The sequence below is a fragment of the Coptis chinensis genome, chromosome 8 (genome assembly GCF_015680905.1).
Source record: "Coptis chinensis isolate HL-2020 chromosome 8, ASM1568090v1, whole genome shotgun sequence".
In the NCBI taxonomy this organism is placed as follows: Eukaryota; Viridiplantae; Streptophyta; class Magnoliopsida; order Ranunculales; family Ranunculaceae; genus Coptis; species Coptis chinensis.
The window spans coordinates 88,678,889-88,700,972 of NC_141463.1; the positions used below are offsets into that span (position 1 = coordinate 88,678,889).

Here is a 22,084-nt window from a genome sequence, read left to right on the forward strand (position 1 = left end):
TCAATACAGGTGGCATATAATGTCGACATAATATTATTTTGTTTTCAAGTGGCCACCCACGTAGACAAATTATTATTTGCTATTTTTCGTTTTTTGAATTTAACGACTTTAATATATATTCAAAATTTTTTTACAACTGATCTTCTCCTATTTAAATCAATCATCCTCAAAACGCCGCATTACCTTTACACAAAAACAAACCCATCCTCATCTCTCAAAATTCCGCGAAAATATCGACAAACCATGCCAACATCATCATCAGCATCAACACCAGCAGCAACAGCAAATCGACCGGAGTTTCTAATCTCATATCTGAAATCAGAACAACAAGGAGAAGTGAAACTTAAAACCTTAAGAGAAGTGAAGAATCAAATCATTGGAAACAGGACAAAGAAAATTTCCTACATCAAACTTGGTGCAGTTCCCAAAATTGTTGAAATTCTAGCTTCGGCTCATGATTCTGACTTGTCAATTCTTGTGCAATCTGCAGCTACTATTGGTAGCTTTGCTTGTGGGGTCGATGCTGGTGTTAAAGCTGTTCTTGATTCTGGGGCTTTTCCTCATTTGATTCGCTTACTTTCTCATTCTGATGATAAGGTATATAATATTAATAATACATGCTTAATTTCTAGTGATGTGATGTGGTGTGGTGTGGTGTGGTGTGGTGCTAAGTTATATTGCTACTGCCTAGAATTTGGAAAGATATCTTGCCGCTCTTTTGTTGTAATTGGATATAAAAGATGTTGTCTTTGTTTACTTCATTGAACAGTTTTTACATACATTCTCATAATGATTTACTGTACTGGTCAAATTCTCACAATGTATTTGTTTCCAGGTTGTGGATGCGGGGGCCCGTTCTCTCAAGATGATATTTCAATCTAAATTAGCCCCTAAATATGATTTCCACAAAGATGAAAACATGACATTTCTTCTTTCACTCTTGAATAGTGAGAATGAAAATGTTACGGAACTCGGTGCAAGTATCATAACTCACTCTTGTGAGACAAGTGGAGAACAAAAAGCCTTGTGCGAAGCCGGCACTTTAAGGAGGCTTGTTATGTTGCTTGAAGGATCTCTTAATCAAAGAGAGGCTAGTTTAGATTCTCTAGCAGCAATTATCAAAAACAACCCTGAAGTCATTTCAAAGTTTGTGGGCCTTGATAGCGGAAGAGCTTTGAAATCAGTAACTGAGTTAATGAAGGATAGATATCCTCGTACTAGATTACTTGCCAGTGTTTGCTTGATTGTTATAGGCCGCACATCCCCTTGCTACCTGCAAGATATTGGATTAAGAACCAAATTGATAATGTTACTGATTGAGCTTCTTGAAGAGCCCGGTCGAGTTGGGGATGAAGTTCCATTTGCACTGGCAGGTTTAATTGCTGACAATGAAGATCTCCAAAAATTAGCATTTGAGGTGAATGCTCTTGATAAGCTTTGCAACTTCTTGCACAGAGACATGATACTTGCCAAGCAGTTGGAGGGACTATTGTTGGCAATAGCTGAACTTTGCTCGAGGTTGGAAATCTGCAGGGAAAGGTTCTTGTCATTGCAGGTTCGTCTTCTGTTACTATAATTGGCAACTTGTTCTACCTTTTTTCATATGAGACTTGCCCAGACTAGGAAAGATGAAGACTTGAGCTTTTGATTTTTCGATATTTTAGGTTTCCTAGATTATAAAGCAAATCTTGTCGAGAAAATGAGTTCTGAATTGCTTTAAGCTGTTTGAGATGGTATTATACTGTTTCAAACTTTCAATAGGATGGAAGCCGGACGTTATTGCCAAGCATTTTGAGATTTTGAACTGTACTACTTACTGCCTAAATGATTTAAGAATAGTTACGGATATGGTGCTTGTCATAGATCATCCCCACGAGTGCTTTCCCTACTTGTTGTTTCCAATGTAATGTCATAAATATGCGTAGATGCACGGTAAAATTATATTCAGGCTATTGAATATGAGAAGAAGAAGAAGAAGAAGGAAATGTCTGGAGAAGAAGAGAGAAAACACTATAGACTATACGGCCTAAATTAGTTTCAGCGAAGAAGAGAGAAAACACTGTATGACCTTAATTAGTTTTAGCCTTTTCTCACACATCTTTATATAGGAAAATAGTAGGGGTTTACGTCGTTGAAACATAAAAAATTGTCCCATCTGCCCAGAACTCAAACAAACACTACCTGCTACATTAGCAGGAAGATGATGTCCAGTTGCTTTGAGAAATATGCTTGGAAGCAGAAGACATTCATACATCTTGCAAAGTCACATAATTTATGTTCTTTACTAGCATATCGTTGTTTGGGTGGAAGGCCTAATAATGACGTAATGGTGTATTGTGTAGGCCCTGAAGTTGGTGACATCCACGCTTACACATGATTGTGCTGAAGTGCGAACTGCAGCTTGCATCTGTATGCAAAGCGTCACTCGGTCAGTGAAGGTTCGCAATAATTATTGATTTTTTGCTGATATTGAAATGTTAATTATTTCTTCTAGAGTTTTTTCTTATAAATTGTTTTCAGAATCTGAGTGCAGGTCATTTTTTGACTGATACAATGGTCACCCCCTTGGTCCAGCTTTTGCACGGCCCGCCTATTTCGTTGCAGGTATCCTTTCTATTTGTGTCTGTCTGGTCTTCTACAATCTTTTAGCTCTCGAGTCTACAATATTGATATCTAACATTTTCATTGTAGTTGAAGAACATTTTGCAACTTTTGGAGACCTTTATGTGATTCCATGATGTTCTTTTTCAGGTCGCAGCTCTCAAAACTATCAGTAACGTAGTGGTTAATTTTACAAACCGTAAATCTATCTTCATTCAGTGCGGAGGTTTGAAAGAGCTTGTTCAGCTATCAAAATCGATGGATTCAACTCTCAGGCTAAACTCAGTATGGGCATTGAGGAACTTGATGTTCCTTACTGAAAATAGTAATAAAGAACGTATTTTGTTGGAGCTAACAGCATCAACATTAACAAGTCTCATTTGTGGTAAATATCATGCTCATTCATTGTTCCTGGCTGAATGTAAATATCTATCCAATCTTGACCACCTTTTGTTTATATATATTGCAGACCCAGAGCCTTTTGTCCAAGAGCAAGCCCTTGCCCTGGTCCGTAATCTGGTTGATGGAGGTATCAATTCCATTGAGCATGTGTTTATTGAAGGGGGTGTTGTTGTAAATGCGGTTGGAAGGCAAGTTCGGAGTGCTTCAAAATCAGAAGTGTGCATTCAGGTCAAAACTTTGCCATACAAGTTTTTTATATAGAACTGATCAAAGGAAAGTCTTCTTCAGTAATAGGGTATGTTGGCTCTTTTAAATCTGACTGATTATCTAATCTAATTTTAGGGAATGTACGTGTTCAGTAATATCTCAACTGGGAGCGAGCTGCATAAAGAGGCAGTAATGCACCAACTACTACCTGAAGCAGATGGAGGCGCTCAATCTGTAATAATGAAGTTCCTGCAGTGTAGTGACAATCAGCTACGTGTTGCTACCATCTGGTGTGTTGTAAATCTTACTTATCCAGGAAGTCCTGGTTCGTCTGCTAGAGTTACCAGACTACGTGATTACGGCATAATCTCTCAAGTAAAGAGCATGGTTAATGATCCTTGCTTAGACGCAAAGGTTGTCATAGTACATGTCTTGAAATCTATTCATCATTCTTCATGTATTATTTCAGTACTAAGAACTATAATACAACATGTTGTCTTGCAGTTTCGAGTAAAAACGGTACTTGAACAGTGCACAGTTTTCAGCGATGCTGCAGCATGATCCTTTATATTCCTTACTGCTCCAAAACGTTGAAGAGGAAGTAGGTTGGAGCCAGTGAACAGGTGGAGTCATTGTGTTTCACTGCATCTTATCTCTGGCTTAAAGGATAAGGCACATCCTACTTTGACAGACAACTTTTATTGCCACGATGAAGATAAAAAGACTTCACAAGACCTGTTGCACCCCCGTCATTTCTGTCATCATCTGCACCATACCCCTCATACTGGGGCAGGCATTTTTGCAATCATTGGTGTGCACTTTCGACTTTCACGATGATCTAAAGGTTTGATCACCATTTAGCCATTTCTGACCCATCATCCTGAATTTTGTTTTATTATGACAATCATATTGTTGTATGTAATTACGAGTGTTGCGGTTGTACTAGGTAAACATACGTATGTAGAATCCTGCAACGCACCTGACTTGTAAAATAGAAGAGCCTCCAGTTGAGTGAAGAAGTGTTGGTTACTATTTTGGTTGTTGCTCTCGACATTGTGTTGTAACCTGTTTGAATCAAGGGGGAACGCTATACGGGAACCGGGTCTTACAAACCCAAGACCCAAGATATATCTTAGATTGCTAATGATTCATACAAATCTGAAGAGAAACTCTTGCCCCAAATGTTTACAACACCTTTACTACTCCCGATAAATCACTCATCGCGCCTTTAAACATTTGAGCATAGTCAATTGGTAAATAAGCATTTCTCAGTCACTTTGTTACAGAAATTGCATTCTTTCGTTCATGCCTTTCTTTGCTTGTTTGGTAATCATGTAGCTTTTTCAGAATCACATAAAAGTTTTGCATGTTCTGATTTTTGCAAGAGTTTTCCCTTATCACGGTCTTGCCCAAATTTTTATATAGATTTTGAGGGATGAAGGGGTCACATTTACTGAACGACATATCGACATGGTATCCCATTTATTGAACGACAAGGGCCTTGCTTCCCTTGAAAAACAACTCTAGTTTCAGCACAATGTATGTCCGCAACTCCACATAAAGAAGAAAAACTTCAACACCTATGTGATATCAAATATGTATGAACATGCTATCTTCTTTTACATACATAGAAGTCATATAGCAAGCTAGTTGAAAACTTGAAACTTAAACTATGGATCACTTGTGTTTCGACTTGGGTGATGACTTTGGTGACTTCCCTGTAACACAAGATTTCACCAAGCTCTTCAAACCCTTCTTGTGTTCTTTCTTCTTCTCCATATCGTCTCCGTCTTCCTCTTCTTTCTTCTTCGCTTTCATATCTTGCTCTAACTCTATGCACAGCTTTAGTAAACGGTCTTCTACTATGAGAAGCCTGTCAATGAGATTTCCTTTGATCTCAGTCTCCCTCAGAACAATATCGATAGGCCGACAAGATTTTTCTAGACTCTTGGGTGACGAATCAACTGATGACAATCCTTCATCACTTGCGTGGGTCCTTGTTGATGGTGTCGATGCATATGAACTCCTCGGCGACCTGTTGATTCTTCTAAGTTCCTCCAAGTGCTTTAACTAATCACATCCAACAACGCAGAAACGCAAACAGTCATCAATACAATAGTAATCAACATTTGAGAAACGAAAAATGCTATGAAGGAGATGTAAAGAGTGAAGAACTACCATGACATCAAGGCGGTCGAGGCGAGACACAATGGGTTCTTCAGTGAAAACCATGTCGCAATGTTTTTTTTCTTCTGTTTTGGCGGGTGATGTTTTCTGTATGGATGAGAAAGAGGACGGGGTTTTTTCAAGGTGTGTGTGACGGTGTATTTGTGATACTGAGGCAATACGTGTCCATCGTCAATCAAAATGTCATCAACTAAAGATGCACGTGGCTTTTGATGCATGGAATTGAAGTTGTAAGTTGTAAGTAGATAATGATGATCTTTCTGTTCACTAAACGGTCAACTTGTTTACGAAGGTTAAAGAAACATTGGCGGTTGGCCTGTGGGATTTTTTTTACTTGCAATGGGATTAAACCTCGACAACCTAAATAGCTGTGGATATTTCCATAAATAATTAACACGGAATGCACTTTCAAATAGAATTAGGCACCAAGATTTCCTATACTCGATGGCGTGTGCTTATTATGGAGATCTGGGATGTTTAAAATGATCCACAACTAACAACTGCCGTTTTCACATTTCTTCCATGTTTGGTATCGTCATTGTGAGGGAGTGATATTCTCATTCAGGAATATCAAGCACGTATCTAGCATAGCGGAAATACCACACCGACCTCTGGCCCAGTTTCCCGAACTGTCTTCAGAGCGACCTACATCATCGACTCACACCCTCGAGCTACGAGATCGCTCCAGAAGGGATTGACTCGCACATCTTCACATAGAGTGTTCTATCTCATGACTCAACCTATCTTCTAGAAGCAATCATTGCTAGAGCCTTACTTACACATTCTATTTCCGCAAATTACGAACCACCGTAACCACTCCTCATTATTACAGAGTTCCTACCACCACCAATTCAACACTTTTTATCAATCTCGACCATACATTTGTGTTTGTCAATACACGTGTTGGGTAGATATCCATGTTCACCATCTATAAATACCCCAACTACGCCGGGGTAGACATAAAGTTGGTTTCAGCCACCGTGTTGGACCTCAACACAAGTTGCATCTTCGTGGACGTGTTATGGACGCAATATCTAGACTCCTAACCACACATTTAGTGATAGATCGTGTTTGGTCGTGATCATTGAATGCTAAGAACACCCTAGCTAGCTAGTGTTTGCAGTGTGCAACCTTCAAATAAGCTACCGAATGAAGAATTGAGGTTACATACTGGGACCTTTAACTTGGGAATTGAGATTTTATCACGGTTGTTCTTCTCGTTGCTTAGAGTGATGCTTTGGTGATCAACGGAAGAAGTAGAGTGTGGGTGTAGGATTCAAGCGGTCATGTTTCAATTGCTTCTACTCCTTTCTTTCATCGTCATCAGTTTGAATAAAATTCTTCCAGTGTCTTCCATTTATTGTCCGTACGACTACGCTAATATTCAATACCCGTTTAATTACGAGGACAGGAATTTCAGATTAATGATCAAATGTTTAGATAACCATCCGTTCATAAATATCTCCAACCACCTCTATCTTGTGCAAGAAATAAGCAATAGTCGTTTCAACGCTATCTTCTTCTACAATTGTACCGACAATAACCATAAAGAGATAAGGGGACATAGAGCCTCCTTGTCTCAATCCTCTCTTTCCTTTGAAGTAGTCCTGGGGAGAACCATTTATTAGGATAGAGTATTATGGTGTGGATTAACACATCTTAATCCAATGCACTATAGATGGGAAAAAGTGAGACAGAGGAGGAGGCTTTCAATAGAAGTCCAACTGACATAGTATCAAAACTTTTACTAATGGCAACCTTCAATTAACATCTAGGGGAGATACCCTTTTTATCATGTTTTTTCACATGAGCTCATGTGAAATAAGCATATTGTCTTTGTTGAATATTTTTGGTATGAAGGCAGCTTGATTCAAGCTGATGATTAAGTCTGTAGTCTGCTGCCTTTGAAGGATTAGGAATTTTAGTTATTAAACACAGGAAAGTGAAGTTGATACCTTTAGGGAGTACATGTATCATATATACATAAATCCTCCCTAATCACAAACCAACTGAACTTGACGAATTGAGCTGTGTATCTATCTGGGCTTGGGGTTTTATAGCTATCCATCTCAAAAGAGCTTCTTAATTTGATCTCATCTCCAGTGAATGCTGATGTAAGAAGAGTTGCTTCTTCATTACTAATCTTTGAATCTACTCTAAGATTTTCAAAGAATTCTCTATTGTCTTCATTTGCATGATCATCACCAAGAATAGTTCTATGGTGGTTGACTAACACATCCATTACACATTTACACTATTCTTCAGGCCCTGGGGGATCAATATGACGGACAAAATGTATATCTCAAGCAATGGGAGAACCTGGACAACTGACATTGGGGGTGTCCCGAAACTAGTAAAGAAAATAAAGTGTTTCAGCAATGTGGTGTTTCACTGCTCATGTTGATTATCGTTTAAGTGTTAACAGAAACTCTCTACTCAGGGATGTTAGTTTTGTAAAGTAAGACAATACTAATCCTTGTTGCTCCCCTGTAACCCTTCCAGAGGAAATAAATACCCGGGTATGCCATGGGGAGTCTCTTGGAAAGCAGGTAATAAAACTTGAAGAGGGTCTCGGTTAATTATCTTATGTAAATAATATTTTCGAATATAGACGACACTAAATGATGAAATAGTTCTCATTAGCTGAATTATATTGGTACATGTTTCATCTTTTGTTCTTTTCTTGGGGGCTGAGCCGTCTCACTTGGTAGATAAGTTTTGACGATCATTGATGCTAGATCAGAGTGGGACTGCACTTACTGAGGTCACTTGCAGTTGGCCCAAAGAATGTTAAAATTCAACTCGTTTACATTGAAGTTGGACCTCAACACACCATGTGCAACTTGGACCACACAAGTTGCATCTTCGTGGACGTGTTTGGTCGTGATCATTGAATTATAAGAACACCCTATCTAGTGTTTGCAGTGTGCAACATTCAACTCATACTATAAGCTACCGAATGAAGAATTGAGGTTACATACTGGGACCTTTAACTTGGGAATTGAGATTTTATCACGGTTGTTCTTCTCGTTGCTCAGAGTGATGCTTTGGTGATCAACGGAAGAAGTAGAGTGTGGGTGTAGGAATCAAGCGGTCATGTTTCAATTGCTTCTACTCCTTTCTTTCATCGTCATCAGCTTGAATAAAATTCTTCCAGTGTCTTCCTTTTATTGTTCGTACGACTACTATAATATTAATATTAGATACCCGTTTAATTACAAGGAAAGGTATTTAAGTAGGGGAGAGGAAGAGGGATATCCAGGATTAATGATCAAATGTTTAGATAGCCGTCCGTTCATAAATATCTCCAACCACCTCTATCTTGTGCAAGAAATAAGCTACGACCGGCAAATTGTAACAATAGTAGACGCGGATATAGAAGGACAAGATTGTCCTCAACCACGAAGAAATTTCTCCTTATCCGACTCAACACCGTATTTACGCTATGATGATTTTGGCACCAACGCTATCTTTTTCTACAATTGTACCAACAATTATAGTGGTGCGCAGCTTCTCCCTTGTCTAGACAACTACAACAACAGTAATACAAATGAACGTTCTTATGCTTTCTATCAAGATTCAATCCCAGAAGGATTTGACGGGTATAGAACCTGTTCGGAGAGTGTGGTAGCACCTAACTCTTTCTCCCGAGATCGAAATTTCTCACAAGTTTTTAAATTGGGGTTTGAGCTCTCTTGGTCTACGCCTACTGAATGTCAGGACTGCGAGAAATCTGGGGGTATGTGCCTGTACAATACTACTACAAGTGTTCCTCTATGCATACTAATCTTATGCGATCATTATGGAGTTTGTCCATCTCGTAAGTTTCTAATTTCTCTCTCTTTAATCTCTTGCTCAATTGAATTCATAGATCTCTTGTGTTTCTAATGCAATCCTAGATACAATATCCAACATTCCAACTGGATAAGTTTTTCGCAAAGTTTCCGATCCCATAGGGAAAATTACAATATTGTAGTTGCGATTTTTGTTTCCATAAATTTCTTTTACATTCTCTAGAATATATCATGAATTAATATTAAACATGCCTGAAGCTAAGCTATCTTTTCGGCTAATTTTGACCAACCTGAACTTAGCTAGGCTGCACTTCGTATTGCTGGGATTGTAAAGTGCTTTTTCCTTTGTTTTTTTTTTTTTTTACATTATACGAAATTGCCTAATATCTAAGAACTCAACAAAATTGCATACTATCTAAGAGCATATCTTGGTGGTGGTAGTAAATTGTCGAACTTTGCAAACAAATTTGACAAACTTGGGTTGCAAAACAGTGCCAACTCTAGGTGCATGGTAGCAAATATTGATAGGGCCCTACACACGCGCCAGTGAAGTGGCGCGTTGAAAAAGTCAACAAAACAGTCGGGAGGCAAATGAAATGGCGTGCTCTAGATTGAGTGCAGCGCCGTATCCGGAAACTTGACACCACCTAGAGATTTTTTTATTTTATTTTTATTTTTATTTTTATTTTTATATTTTTTTTAACCAAAAGCAATTGTTTGCCACCACCTAAAGATGATCTATGAACTCATAAGTGTAAATTTAGAAGCCCGATTTTAGAATCTATGCAAAATTATTTTTCAGACAACACTTCAAATATAGTTGGTATTATAAATGGAGATAGAGTAATGCACATTCAAATTTCTAAGAAAAAGGCACAAGAGAATCATTATACAGTAGAATTCAATAATATGAGTTTGTAACTATGGTCATGCATGTATATATGTTAACGAGAATCACATGTTTGCATTGCAGACTTAAGTACTGGACAAAAGATCAAAATTGGTGAGCTATATATACTACATATTACTTGATCAACTGTTTATAGAAATTTATACATTTTTAGACTAAATTAAAAGGTTATCTCTTTGTTTACACTTTATAGGTGTATCCACTGGAGTTGGAGGACTAGTACTTCTAACCTTACTCGTTATTTATAGGAAGATTATTTCCTCATTATGCTCGCGTGGGAGGAATAAAACAAAAACTTTAACAAATGTGGAAGAGTTCTTACAGAATTATGGATGTCGTGCTCTACAAAGATACAAATATTCAAGTGTCAAGAAGATGACCAATTCCTTTAAGGACACATTAGGGAAAGGAGGATATGGCTGTGTGTTCAAAGGAAAGCTTCGCGATGGCCGTTTAGTAGCAGTCAAGGTATTGAATGAATCCAAGGGTAATGGTGAAGATTTTGTCAATGAAGTTGCCACCATTGGCGGGACAAACCATGTTAATGTGGTAAGTCTTCTTGGGTTTTGTGCCGAGAAAACCAAACGAGCCCTTGTGTATGAGTTCATGCCGAACGGATCACTTGAAAGGTTTATTTACAATGAGAAGGAGTCAAGCACCATGCCTCTTTTGGGATGGGAAAAGCTTTTACCAAATAGCACTTGGCATTGCTAAAGGGTTGGAATACTTGCATCGTGGTTGTAACACAAGCATTTTGCATTTCGACATTAAACCTCACAATATCCTTCTAGGCGAAGACTTGTGTCCCAAAATCTCGGACTTTGGGATGGCTAAACCTCATCCAACAAGAGATATTAGTGTTGTGTCAATGGTTGGAGCTCGAGGAACTATAGGTTATATTGCTCCTGAAGTATGTTGTAGAAACTTTGGAGGGGTGTCTCACAAGTCAGACGTTTATAGTTATGGAATGATGGTGTTAGAAATGATTGGGGGAAGAAAGAACATTGATGTGGCAGTGGAGAACATGAGTGAGATATATTTTCCCCAGTGGATATATAATCATCTTAAACCAGATTTCAATGTGGAAGGATCGTGTGAGATATTTGAAGAGGAAACAACCAAAAGGATGATCGTAGTGGCTCTTTGGTGTATACAGACACACCCAACAGATCGGCCTTCAATGACTAAGGTGGTAGATATGTTAGAAGGAAACAATGAAGATTTAAAAATGCCTCCAAATCCTTTTCTTCATCCACCTTCACAATCTTCGATTTCATCGTCATAAGAGTTACTCTACCATCGAATTTGGATTTGTTCTACAACACTGCTCTTTAAATTTAGATAGGTATTGTACTGCTTTTCAACACTTGTAAAAGATATATGGGTTCCATGATATATTATATCTTCTTTTTTTCACATATTATCCTCCAATGGCAAGATCGATATTCATGCTCCATATGACTCTTTGGTGCTACATAGCTTTCTCAAACTAACCAAATATCGAATGATGGCAATATCTCCGCGCCAATGACAAAATTAGAAGTGCTATTTTTTATTTATTTATTAAATAAGTATTAGTCTCATTATTTTTGAGGTAATTTTTGCAGGTTGCTGTGTTTGACATGTTTAGTCCGATTGTTTTAACTTGATGCAAAGGAAGTTGAGGTTAGTTAAGCTTAAGCTAGCTGAAGTTGTATACTATTTTGCCTCAAACGGTTAGAAAATACACAACTGTCATGACTGATTATTTAGAATGATCAAATATAGCTTTACACAACATCGACTGAAATAAGGCGGCAGGGACCTGTCCTCTATCATCTTATCGAATTTAAAGGAGTAAAGGACCCTAATATATTTACAGCCTCACATGTAGTTAACAGTTAACACCCTTTTCTGATAAGAAATCGAGTACATTTGTGAAGGAGATTCTCCTCAAGTCAAGATAAGATCTGAGATATCAAAAAACTTTCCACCCTTTTGTGATATATAGTCCTCGTTTTTTGTCGTTTAGATTCTATAACAATCATACCATAATAATTATGAAGTTCTCTGTTATGCTATATTCCCAGGTGAACTCTCTTTCTTAACCTTGATATGCTATATAAAACTTTTTTGGCCATGCCAGTCTTTCATAGGTGATATGGTAGCAGTTACATGGTTTGGCAATGATGGGTGTCTATGTCCACAAAGAAGAGGTTACCAGATGTTTTGAGTACAAACTTCACATCCGACAGTATGTATCCGAGTTACTAATCTCTTTTAAAAAGTTGGCTGTAGTGTGCTACTGGTGTGTGATGCTACAAGAGAAAAAAGAAAGATGACTTCAGGGAGACTACAATGCGAGACTGCAGAAGAGTTCAAGGAGACTGCAGAAGCGTTACTATGCGAGTGATGTGAATTTATTTGCATTGTATTGTTGCTATGCTATTAAGTATTTCCATTGTTGAAATTGTTGTGGTTTTATGAATGTAAAACAGTTGTGTATTTATGAATGTAAAACATTTGTAAGCCATTTAGTCACTTGGCTCAATGTAATGGGTGTCTATTGATGCTCTGGAAATTCCATTTGTCTATATATTAGTATCAATTTAGAAATTTAGAATTTCCTTTAGGCTGATTAAGAATATTTACAGAAAGTTCAGGGCGGCTAAATGCGTTAGAGGCAGAAGTAGCTGGAGCTGAATTGGCATGTAATCTGCTGAAGAAGTATCAGCCTAATCAGACACTTATTTTGGGAGATAGTAGATATCTTATGCAACTGCTGAGGAACAATGGAGAAGATGCAGGATGGCAACATAAGTCAGAGTGATGGATATAGTGTCTTCTTGTAATTCTCTTATTGAGAACTCAAACAGTTTGTCAGTCTTTTATTTTCTGTTGTGTTAAGAGGATCTTGGGAAAAGGTCGAATTCTCAATACCTTATTAGAGTTTGATGTGAAGGGACGATACCTTGTTAGGGTTTGATGTGAAGGAAAGTGTCTAGTCTAGTAATTATCTCATTAAACTCTAACCTTCTCATTCATTGATACCTCAGGCACAAAGCAAATGCTTGGATTTCAATATATGTGGACTTCTCATTTGGTATTTGGTTGTTGAATCTGCAGAACTCTTTTGCATTACTATGGCAGTTCGTCAGTGGTTTGAACTAGTTGTGCATGGCCGGGCTGATGGGCTCATCCTCATTTTCTGCAAAATTTGATATTTCACCCTCTTCTGTTATATGACTTTGTTCGGATTGGTAATGGCTGGCCTCCTGGGTGCTGAGTACAGACTACACTGTTATGTTTGCTAAAAAAATTGCAATACACTATAGTCCACCTGGAAAATAAAATATAACACTCCAGTTCACTGGTTCTGACTGAAGCCGCCTGACCTGGATGTTTCCAGAACAAATTCTGTTTTGGTGCAAGGCATTTAGCATAAGCATGAAGTAGATCTATTAATTTTGGCAACTTAGTCAGTGCAAGGCCTATCTAGATCTGTGAGTTTGTGCACTAAACAATTGTGTTTAAATTTTTTCAGTAAATGGGTGGATCTTGACAAAGTTTATACACCTAAAACTCAACTATGTTCCCAGTTTGGAGAGAAGAAAAATTCCCATGTGAATGCTGAATATTCTCGTGCCCTGAAACTACGGTTTGCCAGTTCAGATAATCTGTGCCGAAAAATAACATTTATACTTGTATAAACAAGATATAGTATAACGCACTCCAGTAAACACTAACAAACATTCACCAACTCAACATCAAACAAAAGCCACGCATTTGGTGGTATTGTAGGAGGTGATCCCTGCGATTCGTATCTGCATCACGGAGAGGATAACGTGGGATATTTAGCGTCGAGCTATATGAACAAATATAACAAGAAGAAAAACTAAAAAAGTCAGATAAATACATACCCCATTGATGGTGGAATTGTCAGCCTTCTCTTGTCACCAATCCGCATAACAAGTTTGTTTAAATAGTCAACAAGAATTAGTACCATTAACACCAACATCCCACCCCTTAATAACTTGTCCCACACCTGCAAAAAGAAAATCAGATTTTAGAATCACTCAAACACCAACAAAAAAAAAAAAAAAAATATAGGATAACATTAAGAAACGCACTAGCTAACCAAAAAAGTGAATCAGTACCTAAACGGAACTTGAAAGGTACTCTCCCTACGTTAGAATCGAAAATTTTGTCATTTTTCTTCAACTTCCCAATATAATGAACATATACCTGAAACCAACAAATGACAACATCACTTAAATGTTTATTAACCAATTTCTTCATAACCATAACAACATGTAGCACTGGCTAAAAGCCTAGAACATAATACTAAACCCATTAAGTATGGAAGTAGCTACCGTCTTTCCAGGAGACGCTTTTTTTCCATCTGGTTTGCCCATTTTTATCTCCTCAACAACAAGGCCGTTGGGGTAATTCCTTGCTTGTGTTGCCTTCAGTTCTGCTTTCTTGTCCTCAATTTCCACTACAGACCCTTTATTAGCTTCGTCTGCAATTGCACTTTTGTCACTCTCTGGTGTCTTATTCTTATTCTTCTTCTTCTTCTTCTTTTTCTTTTTTCCAGTAGTAGTATCTTCATCAGAAACTCCATTGCCATGAGATTTCAAATTCCTGTGAAAACAAAGAAAGAAAGCCACATGGTGATATATATTACTTTCAGTTATGACTTGTTCAATAGATACCAATCGAAACATTCTAACAAACAAAGAAAGAAAGGGTAAAGATGAGGAAAACTAAAGTGCATAAGATGCTAAATAAGATTCTCACTTGTTGTTGGATGCTTTGTCATCTGCTTCATGATAGACAGGCACCCTCTTGATGACATCAGTATTTCCTTCCTCGGTTTGAGCATTATCTTCTTTCTGGTCATCATTTATGCTATCGTCCCTATCTCCGCCACTTTTCCCCTCTTTAGTTCTTTCTTTCTTTTTCTTCTTCTTCGGCTTTTCAAAATTTTCTTGTCCAGCCTCCAAAGAATCCACAGCAGAATCATTTCGATTTTCTGTTCCTCTGCTTGTATATATAGATTAAAAATGGCACATGTGAGACAAAAGCTTCACAAATACATGCATTTTTAAGCTACTCATAATTAGGAAATTGAGACAACCATTGAGGAAATTTTTAAGCTGCTAGCTAGTGTTTGCAGCTAGTGTGCAACCTTCAACTCATACTATAAGCTACCGAATGAAGAATTGAGGTTACATACTGGGAAAATTTTGGGAATTAAGACTTTATCACGGTTGTTCTTCTGAACACTTAGAGGATGCTTTGGTGATCAACGGAAGAAGCAGATTGTGGGTAAGGATTCAAGCGGTCATTTTCAATAATGGCCATTTTCTTTCATCGTCCGAACTTGAATAAAAATTCTTCCAGTGTCTTCCATTTATTGTCCGTCAACTACGCTAATATTCAATACCCTTTTAATTACGAGGACATGATTCTAAAATCTTTTCTGGACTTGCTTAAGATTTTCCTCGCAAGTGTCATAAGCCTAATATATCCAGCAATGTGGTGACCTAGCTTTTTTTTTTATTGTTTTACATTTGCCAAAACCCTTATATGGCATCAAGTTTTGTTAAAGCGGAAAATAAATATTGTTTTGTGGGAAAATGTTTCCAGCGGGAAAATGGGGATGTCTTTAAACAACCTGTCTACATTATATTGAAGTTGGTTTCAGCCGCCGTGTTGGACCTCAACACAAGTTGCATCTTTGTGGACGTGTTATGAACGCAATATCTAGACTCCTAACCACACATTTAGTGATAGATTGTGTTTGGTCGTGATCATTGAATGCTAAGAACACCCTAGCTAGCTAGTGTTTGCAGTGTGCACCCTTCAACTCATACTATAAGCTACCGAATGAAGAATTGAGGTTACATACTGGGAACTTTAACTTGGGAATTGAAGTTAAAATTCAACGGTTGTCTATTTCTCGTTGCTTAGATTGATTTTCATTGATCAACGGAAGAAGTAGAGTGAACTTTACAGGATTCAAGCGGTCATGTTTCAATTACTTCGTTCTAATCCCCTTTCTTTCATCGTCATCATCTTGAAAAAATAAAATTCCTTCCAGTGGCTTCCATTTATTTGAACGTATCGCTAATATTCTTTGTCATTTTGAAATTACGAGGTACAATAGTATTTAATTAATGAATGATGGGGGAGGGATATCCAGGATTAATGATAAAATGTTTAGATAACCATCCGTTCATAAATATCTCCAACCAGCTCTATCTTGTGCAAGAAATAAGCAATATCGTTTCAACGCTATCTTTTTCTACAATTGTATGACAATAACCATAAAGAATTAAGGGAACATAGAGCCTCCTTGTCTCAATCCTCTCTTTCCTTTGAAGTAGTCCTGGGAAGAACCATTTATCTTTGGGACCTTTAGTCCTGGGAATTGAGATTTTATTAGGTTGTTCTTATGGTATAGATTGATGCTTCTTAATCAATGCAAGAATAGATGGGAAAAAATTGAGACGGTCATGTTTCAATTGCTTCTAAAACTTTTAAAATTCTTTCATCGTCATGGCATAACCTTCAATTAACATCTAGGGGAGATACCCTTTCTATCATGTTTTTTCACATGAGCTCATGTGAAATAAGCATATTGTCTTTGTTGAATATTTTTGGTATGAAGGCAGCTTGATTCAAGCTGATGATTAAGTCTGTAGTCTGCTGCCTTTGAAGGATTAGGAATTTTAGTTATTAAACACATGAAAGTGGAGTTGATACCTTTAGGGAGTACATGTATCATATATACATAAATCCTCTAATCACAAACCAACTGAACTTGACGAATTGAGCTGTGTATCTATCTGGGCTTGGGGTTTTATAGCTATCCATCTCTAAAGAGCTTCTTAATTCTTGTCGATCCCCTGGCCGCCCCCGATGTTGTTATTGATTGAATGCTTTAATCGCCAGAGAATAGATCTATTTCTCTCTCCTTGCCTACAAATCTTAATGTGTTGAATTTTGTGAAGTCAAGTTTTTGTGATGAACAAAAACTTTTTACTTATAGGTGGAGAGAGGACCGATTCTACCAATTAGGATTTCCTTAATTTCAGTCGTCCATCAAGGCAGAGGATATTGCACAATCTTGTGCAAGATAGAAACCAATATTTAACATATATCCTAAAATATTGGATTTCCTATAATGACCATATTTAGAGGAAGGAAAGAAAATATAAATTTTTGGGTCTCCCACTTGGTCGACAGGAAGATCCATCAGTGATTTCATTTTAGGAATCATAAGGCGCGCATTATATGTTAAACACCTCTTTAGTTGGTTATCATAAGTGTCGTGGCTAATTCGGTTGTCAATGGGAGTCATGGCGTGCACACATTATTTTGTAACATGCTTACTTCCATGTACTCGCGCCATTTACAACTTTCATAGTTAGACCGTAATAGGAGATTTACGTAATGGTCTCATAATGTCTTTGTTTAAAGACTATTTCTGTTATCATTCATCCAAACGTAAATGTGTGCACAATGGAAAACAGAAATAGCATATGTAAAATTGCTTTAAGAGCTCAATAAATGTCAAATACAAGTACAGAAATAAAAGCAGTAAAATGTTAACTAAGAACTATCTTCAAGACCCATGCTTTTCAGTATGTCCCCTCGAAATGTCTTTGGAGGTAGTCCTTTCGTTGAATATATCTGCGACCATGTATCTGTCATTATAGACTCAATGACAATTTTCTTTAATTTAACATCTTGCTTCAGTGATAGATATTTAAGGTCCATGTGTTTGGCTCCCTTAGATATCCTGTCATGCTTGGAGAAGAAGGTTGCAGCTTCATTGTCACAATAGAGTGTTAATGGCTTAGAGATGAAACTCAAAGCGTCGAATTGAGAGACAAAATTGCGCAACCATGTTCCCTAAATTGTAGCCTCATAACATGCCACGTATTCAACCATCATGGTGGATGTGTAAAGCAACTCAGATTTCTGGCTTTTCCATGATATCGCACCTCCACATAAGAGATACACATAGCCAAGAGTGCAAAGTCTAGTGTCGGGACATCCGGCCAAAATCTGGACTGAATAACCAATCAATTGTAGGTGATTTGATTTTTGTATGTGAGCATATAATTTCTTGTTCTCTTGAGGTATCTCAAAGACTTTCTTTGCAGACTTTCCAATGAGCAATTCTGGGTTACTCGAAATCTACCCAAAGATGCCAACAAGATGACTAATGTCAGTCTTGTATGGACACTGTGCATACATCAAACTCCCTACAAAGAGAAGCATAAGGATATTTTTCCATTTCTTTACGTTCCAAAGGGTCCCTGTGGACTTTGCTCAAGATCAAGCTTGTCTCCCTTTATGCAATGGAACAGGGCTAGAGGAACATGTCATCATGCCAAATCGCTCTAGAACTTTGTCAATATATGCTTTCTGAGACAATCCCAAAATACCAAGTGACCTGTCACGGAATATTTCTATTCCTATCACATAAGAAGCCTCACCCATATCTTTCATTTCAAAGTTCTTAAAGAGATAATCCTTTGTAGCATGTAATAAACCAAGGTCGCTACTAGCCAGTAATATGTCATCAACATACATAACCAAAAATATAAACTTACTCCCACTGATCTTGAGATATATGCAAGGGTCAACTATGTTTTCTTTGAAATCGAATTGCGTAATGATTTCATGAAACTTTAGATACCACTGCCTCGAAGCTTGTTTCAGTCCATATATTGATTTCTTAAGTTTGCAGACCATGTCTTCCTGACCTTCAATTTTGAAGCCTTCAGGTTGACTCATGTAGACTTCTTCGTCTAAGTTTCCATTAAGAAAGGCGGTCTTCACATCCATTTGATGTAACTCGAGGTCATAGTGAGCTACTAATGCCATGATGATTCTAAGAGAATCCTTCTTGGACACAGGGGAAAATGTCTCAGTATAATCAATGCCTTCTTTCTGATTGAAACCTTTGGCAACAAGTCTAGCTTTATATCGTTCAATATTGCCTTTACAGTCGCGTTTGGTCTTGAAGACCCATTTACTGCCAACTGGTTTGTGTCCTGGAGGCAATTGAACAACTTTCCATACTTTATTTTCATCCATAGATTTCAGTTCATCTTTCATGGCATCAATCCATTTACTAGAATTAACATCCTTAATAGCTTGTGAATAAGAAACCGGGTCTTTAATTGTCCATTCTTTAGATTCAACGTGGTAAAGCATATAATCATTGGAAATAGCGGATCTCTTTTCTCTTTGAGACCTTCTTAATGCTGGTTCCTCTGGTGCTTCATCCATGTGTTGGTTGGCGATAATATCATTATGGAGTTGTTGATCATTTATTGGGTTTTCCTCATTGTGAAAATGTTCAACAACGGGAGGGTTTCCAATATCTTTCGGAATAGAGGGAAAATTAATAGGTACCCTTATTTCCTGAATGATCACATCTTGAGTTTTATTACTCCCACTAATTTCGCCATTCTCAAAGAATTTGGCATTATTGGTTTCAACAATTCTCGTACTATGGTTAGGACAAAGAGGAACCTAAATCCTTTGGACTTTTCTGGGTAACCTATAAAGTAACCACTAATCATTTTAAAGTCCAATTTCTTTTCATGTGGATTGTAGATTCTAGCCTCAGCTGGACAACCCCATACTTGGAGATGTCTTAAACTAGGTTTCCATCCTTTCCATAGTTCAAAAGGTGTGTTTGGAACTACCTTACTGGGAACCCTGTTCAAGATATAAACAGCTGTGCGTAGAGCATCCATCCACAAGGATATAGGTAAGTTAGCATGGCTCGTCATGGATCTAACCATATCCATATATGTACGATTTCGCTTTTCGGCCTACTACACCCATTCTCGCCATGGGGAACTGTGTGTTGTGTATTGGGCAACAATTCCAAGCTTTTGGAGTAGTTTTGCAAAAGGTCCGGGATGTTGTCCTGTTTTCATCATACCTTCCATAAAACTCACCACCTCTATCGCATAATCGTGTATGATTTTTCACTTTTACGTCTAGTTGCCGCTCGACTTCAAGATAATGAACACTTGTACAAAGATCTACTGATGAGATTTGTCATGCAACAAGTATAGATAACAAGAGCGTGAGTAATCATCAATAAAGGTAATGAAATATTTTTTCTCCCAAAGGTTGGAACGTCAAAAGGTCCGCAAATATCAGATGAATTATTTCAAGAAGTCGGGTACTTCTTGTGGCTCCTTTCTTTGTGTGTTTTGTTGTTTTTCTTTTAATACAATCCACACATACTTTAATATTAGTAAAATTTAGCTCGGAAGGACACCATCTTTACTAATCGTTTGATTCTTTCTTTCGGATATGTGACCCAGTCTTTTATGCCATTACAAGAAATAAGAGTCATTTGAAGATGACTCTTGTTTTGTTTCCTTAGAATGGGGTAAGATGGGTTTCAGCAATTTGATTATCAAGATGAAACTTGTATAGACCTTCAATCAAAATTCCGAACCAATTCGACTAGAATTTTTGAATAAGCTGAAAATACCATTTTCTACTTCAAACGAATAACCAACTTTATCAAGTGCACTTTATCGAAACCAAATTACGGAAATAGATCGGAACATAAAGAGTTTGACATAAGTCTAACTGATAACCGCTATCTAAAACAAGACTTAAACGCTCCAATAGCTTCAATTTGGAGCTTTGTCTTTATTTCCCATGAAGAGGAAGTTCTCGCTTGGGTTTGTGGTTTGGATCATAAGGAATCCCTGTATTGAGTTGGAAACATGAACATTAGCACCGGTGTCAATCCACCAAGCATCGAAGAAGCATAAGTAAGATTTGATTGAAATAACTTATGAAACCCATGGGGTTACCTTTTTTTCGAACCATTCTTTTGCGTTTAGTGCGATCTGCCGAAAGTGTTAGGGTTTCTTGCAAAATTTGCATCGTCTTCCTTCTTTGTCTTCTTGGGGTTTTGACTAGCCTCATTAGATCTGGGTGGTGCCCTTTTATGGCCTGAATTATGCTTTCTCCCAGCTTTGTGTCCAGCTCCGTGAACGAGATGAGCTACTTTAATACCTTGTTGATTCAGCCTGGCCTCCTCTTGAACTAGTTTGTTAGCTAATTCATTCATTGTCCACTTGTCTGTAATAGTGTTGTAATGAATTTGGAAAGGCCCGTACGGAGGAGGTAAACTATTCAGGATAAATTGGACGAGAAAAGCCTCATCCACTGATAGTCCCAAATTCTTTAGTTTTGCTGCAAGGTTGGTCATCTCAATGACATGCTCATGCATTGAGCGAAGTGCCATCAAACTTCATGGTTGTAAGATCTCGCCATTAGTTTCCCAAAGAAGGGATTTGTCTCAGATCTTAAACCTATCTTGAATGGACTGCATGTAGTCCTTAGCATTCTGATTTAGGAAGGGATGTTTTGATGTTGGTAGCAATAGTCATTCGCCAAAAAAACATAATGCTTAGTCTGTCAGACCTCTCCCAAGTATTAAGGAGATTCTTTTCCTCAGCAGTACTTTCGGCAGTAAGTGGAGGTGGCTTATCATTAAGAAGAGCCATATCCAGTTCAAGTACCCCCAATGTGAACTCAACTTGCTCTTTCCATTCTAAGAAGTTGGTTCCATTGAGCTTAGTGACAGAGGTAGCATGCGAATTTAGATTGGTAGGTATGATAACTGCAAATAGAGATATAATAAGGCTTTGAATTAAAACAACACGAGTATGAATATATACGACATAAAATTTAGGTGCTCCTGTGGGTAGTCACCATAATTTTTACACATTATACCATCTAATTAGGTGCTCCTTAATTAATGTTTGGACGTATGAATATAATCCGTCTGTGGGCGATTAAAAGCTTCATGCGTTTGAATAATATGTAGTTTAAACATCATGATGGTACTAGTAGGGCCAAAACCAGTGTTTAATAGTTAGGGTCACTGTGGTGAAACCTAACCGTAACAGCTTGACCATTTTAAGCACTTGAAGTTCTA

General features: G+C 37.7%; 4 protein-coding genes across 4 annotated transcripts; 2 read left to right on the plus strand and 2 right to left on the minus strand.

Annotated features, from left to right (window-relative positions):
* Window positions 1-100: 100 nt before the first annotated feature.
* On the plus strand, window positions 101-4,367 carry LOC147484018 (ARM repeat superfamily protein). The gene is made up of 8 exons (XM_086577404.1): window positions 101-597; window positions 836-1,555; window positions 2,343-2,438; window positions 2,521-2,604; window positions 2,752-2,986; window positions 3,071-3,231; window positions 3,346-3,624; window positions 3,715-4,367. The coding sequence occupies exons 1-8, from the start codon at window positions 244-246 to the stop codon at window positions 3,769-3,771; spliced, it is 1,986 nt and encodes a 661-aa protein (XP_086433530.1). The 5' UTR covers window positions 101-243; the 3' UTR covers window positions 3,772-4,367.
* Window positions 4,368-4,768: 401 nt separating this feature from the next.
* On the minus strand, window positions 4,769-5,723 carry LOC147484019 (uncharacterized). Its single transcript, XM_086577410.1, has 2 exons — window positions 5,389-5,723; window positions 4,769-5,280 (listed from the first exon to the last, which is right to left on the minus strand). The coding sequence occupies exons 1-2, from the start codon at window positions 5,440-5,442 to the stop codon at window positions 4,888-4,890; spliced, it is 447 nt and encodes a 148-aa protein (XP_086433536.1). The 5' UTR covers window positions 5,443-5,723; the 3' UTR covers window positions 4,769-4,887.
* Window positions 5,724-8,024: 2,301 nt separating this feature from the next.
* LOC147484020 (LEAF RUST 10 DISEASE-RESISTANCE LOCUS RECEPTOR-LIKE PROTEIN KINASE-like 2.1) lies at window positions 8,025-11,519 on the plus strand. Its single transcript, XM_086577407.1, is given in 4 exon segments — window positions 8,025-9,217; window positions 10,165-10,194; window positions 10,295-10,791; window positions 10,793-11,519. Coding segments are annotated over 4 exon segments (1,845 nt in total). The 5' UTR covers window positions 8,025-8,493; the 3' UTR covers window positions 11,387-11,519.
* Window positions 11,520-13,723: 2,204 nt separating this feature from the next.
* On the minus strand, window positions 13,724-15,140 carry LOC147484021 (uncharacterized; the record flags this gene model as incomplete). Its single annotated transcript, XM_086579697.1, has 5 exons — window positions 13,724-13,904; window positions 14,001-14,125; window positions 14,238-14,325; window positions 14,454-14,724; window positions 14,881-15,140. Coding segments are annotated over 4 exons (678 nt in total), but the record flags the coding sequence as incomplete, so codon positions are not given.
* Between the last annotated feature and the right edge of the window lie 6,944 nt (window positions 15,141-22,084).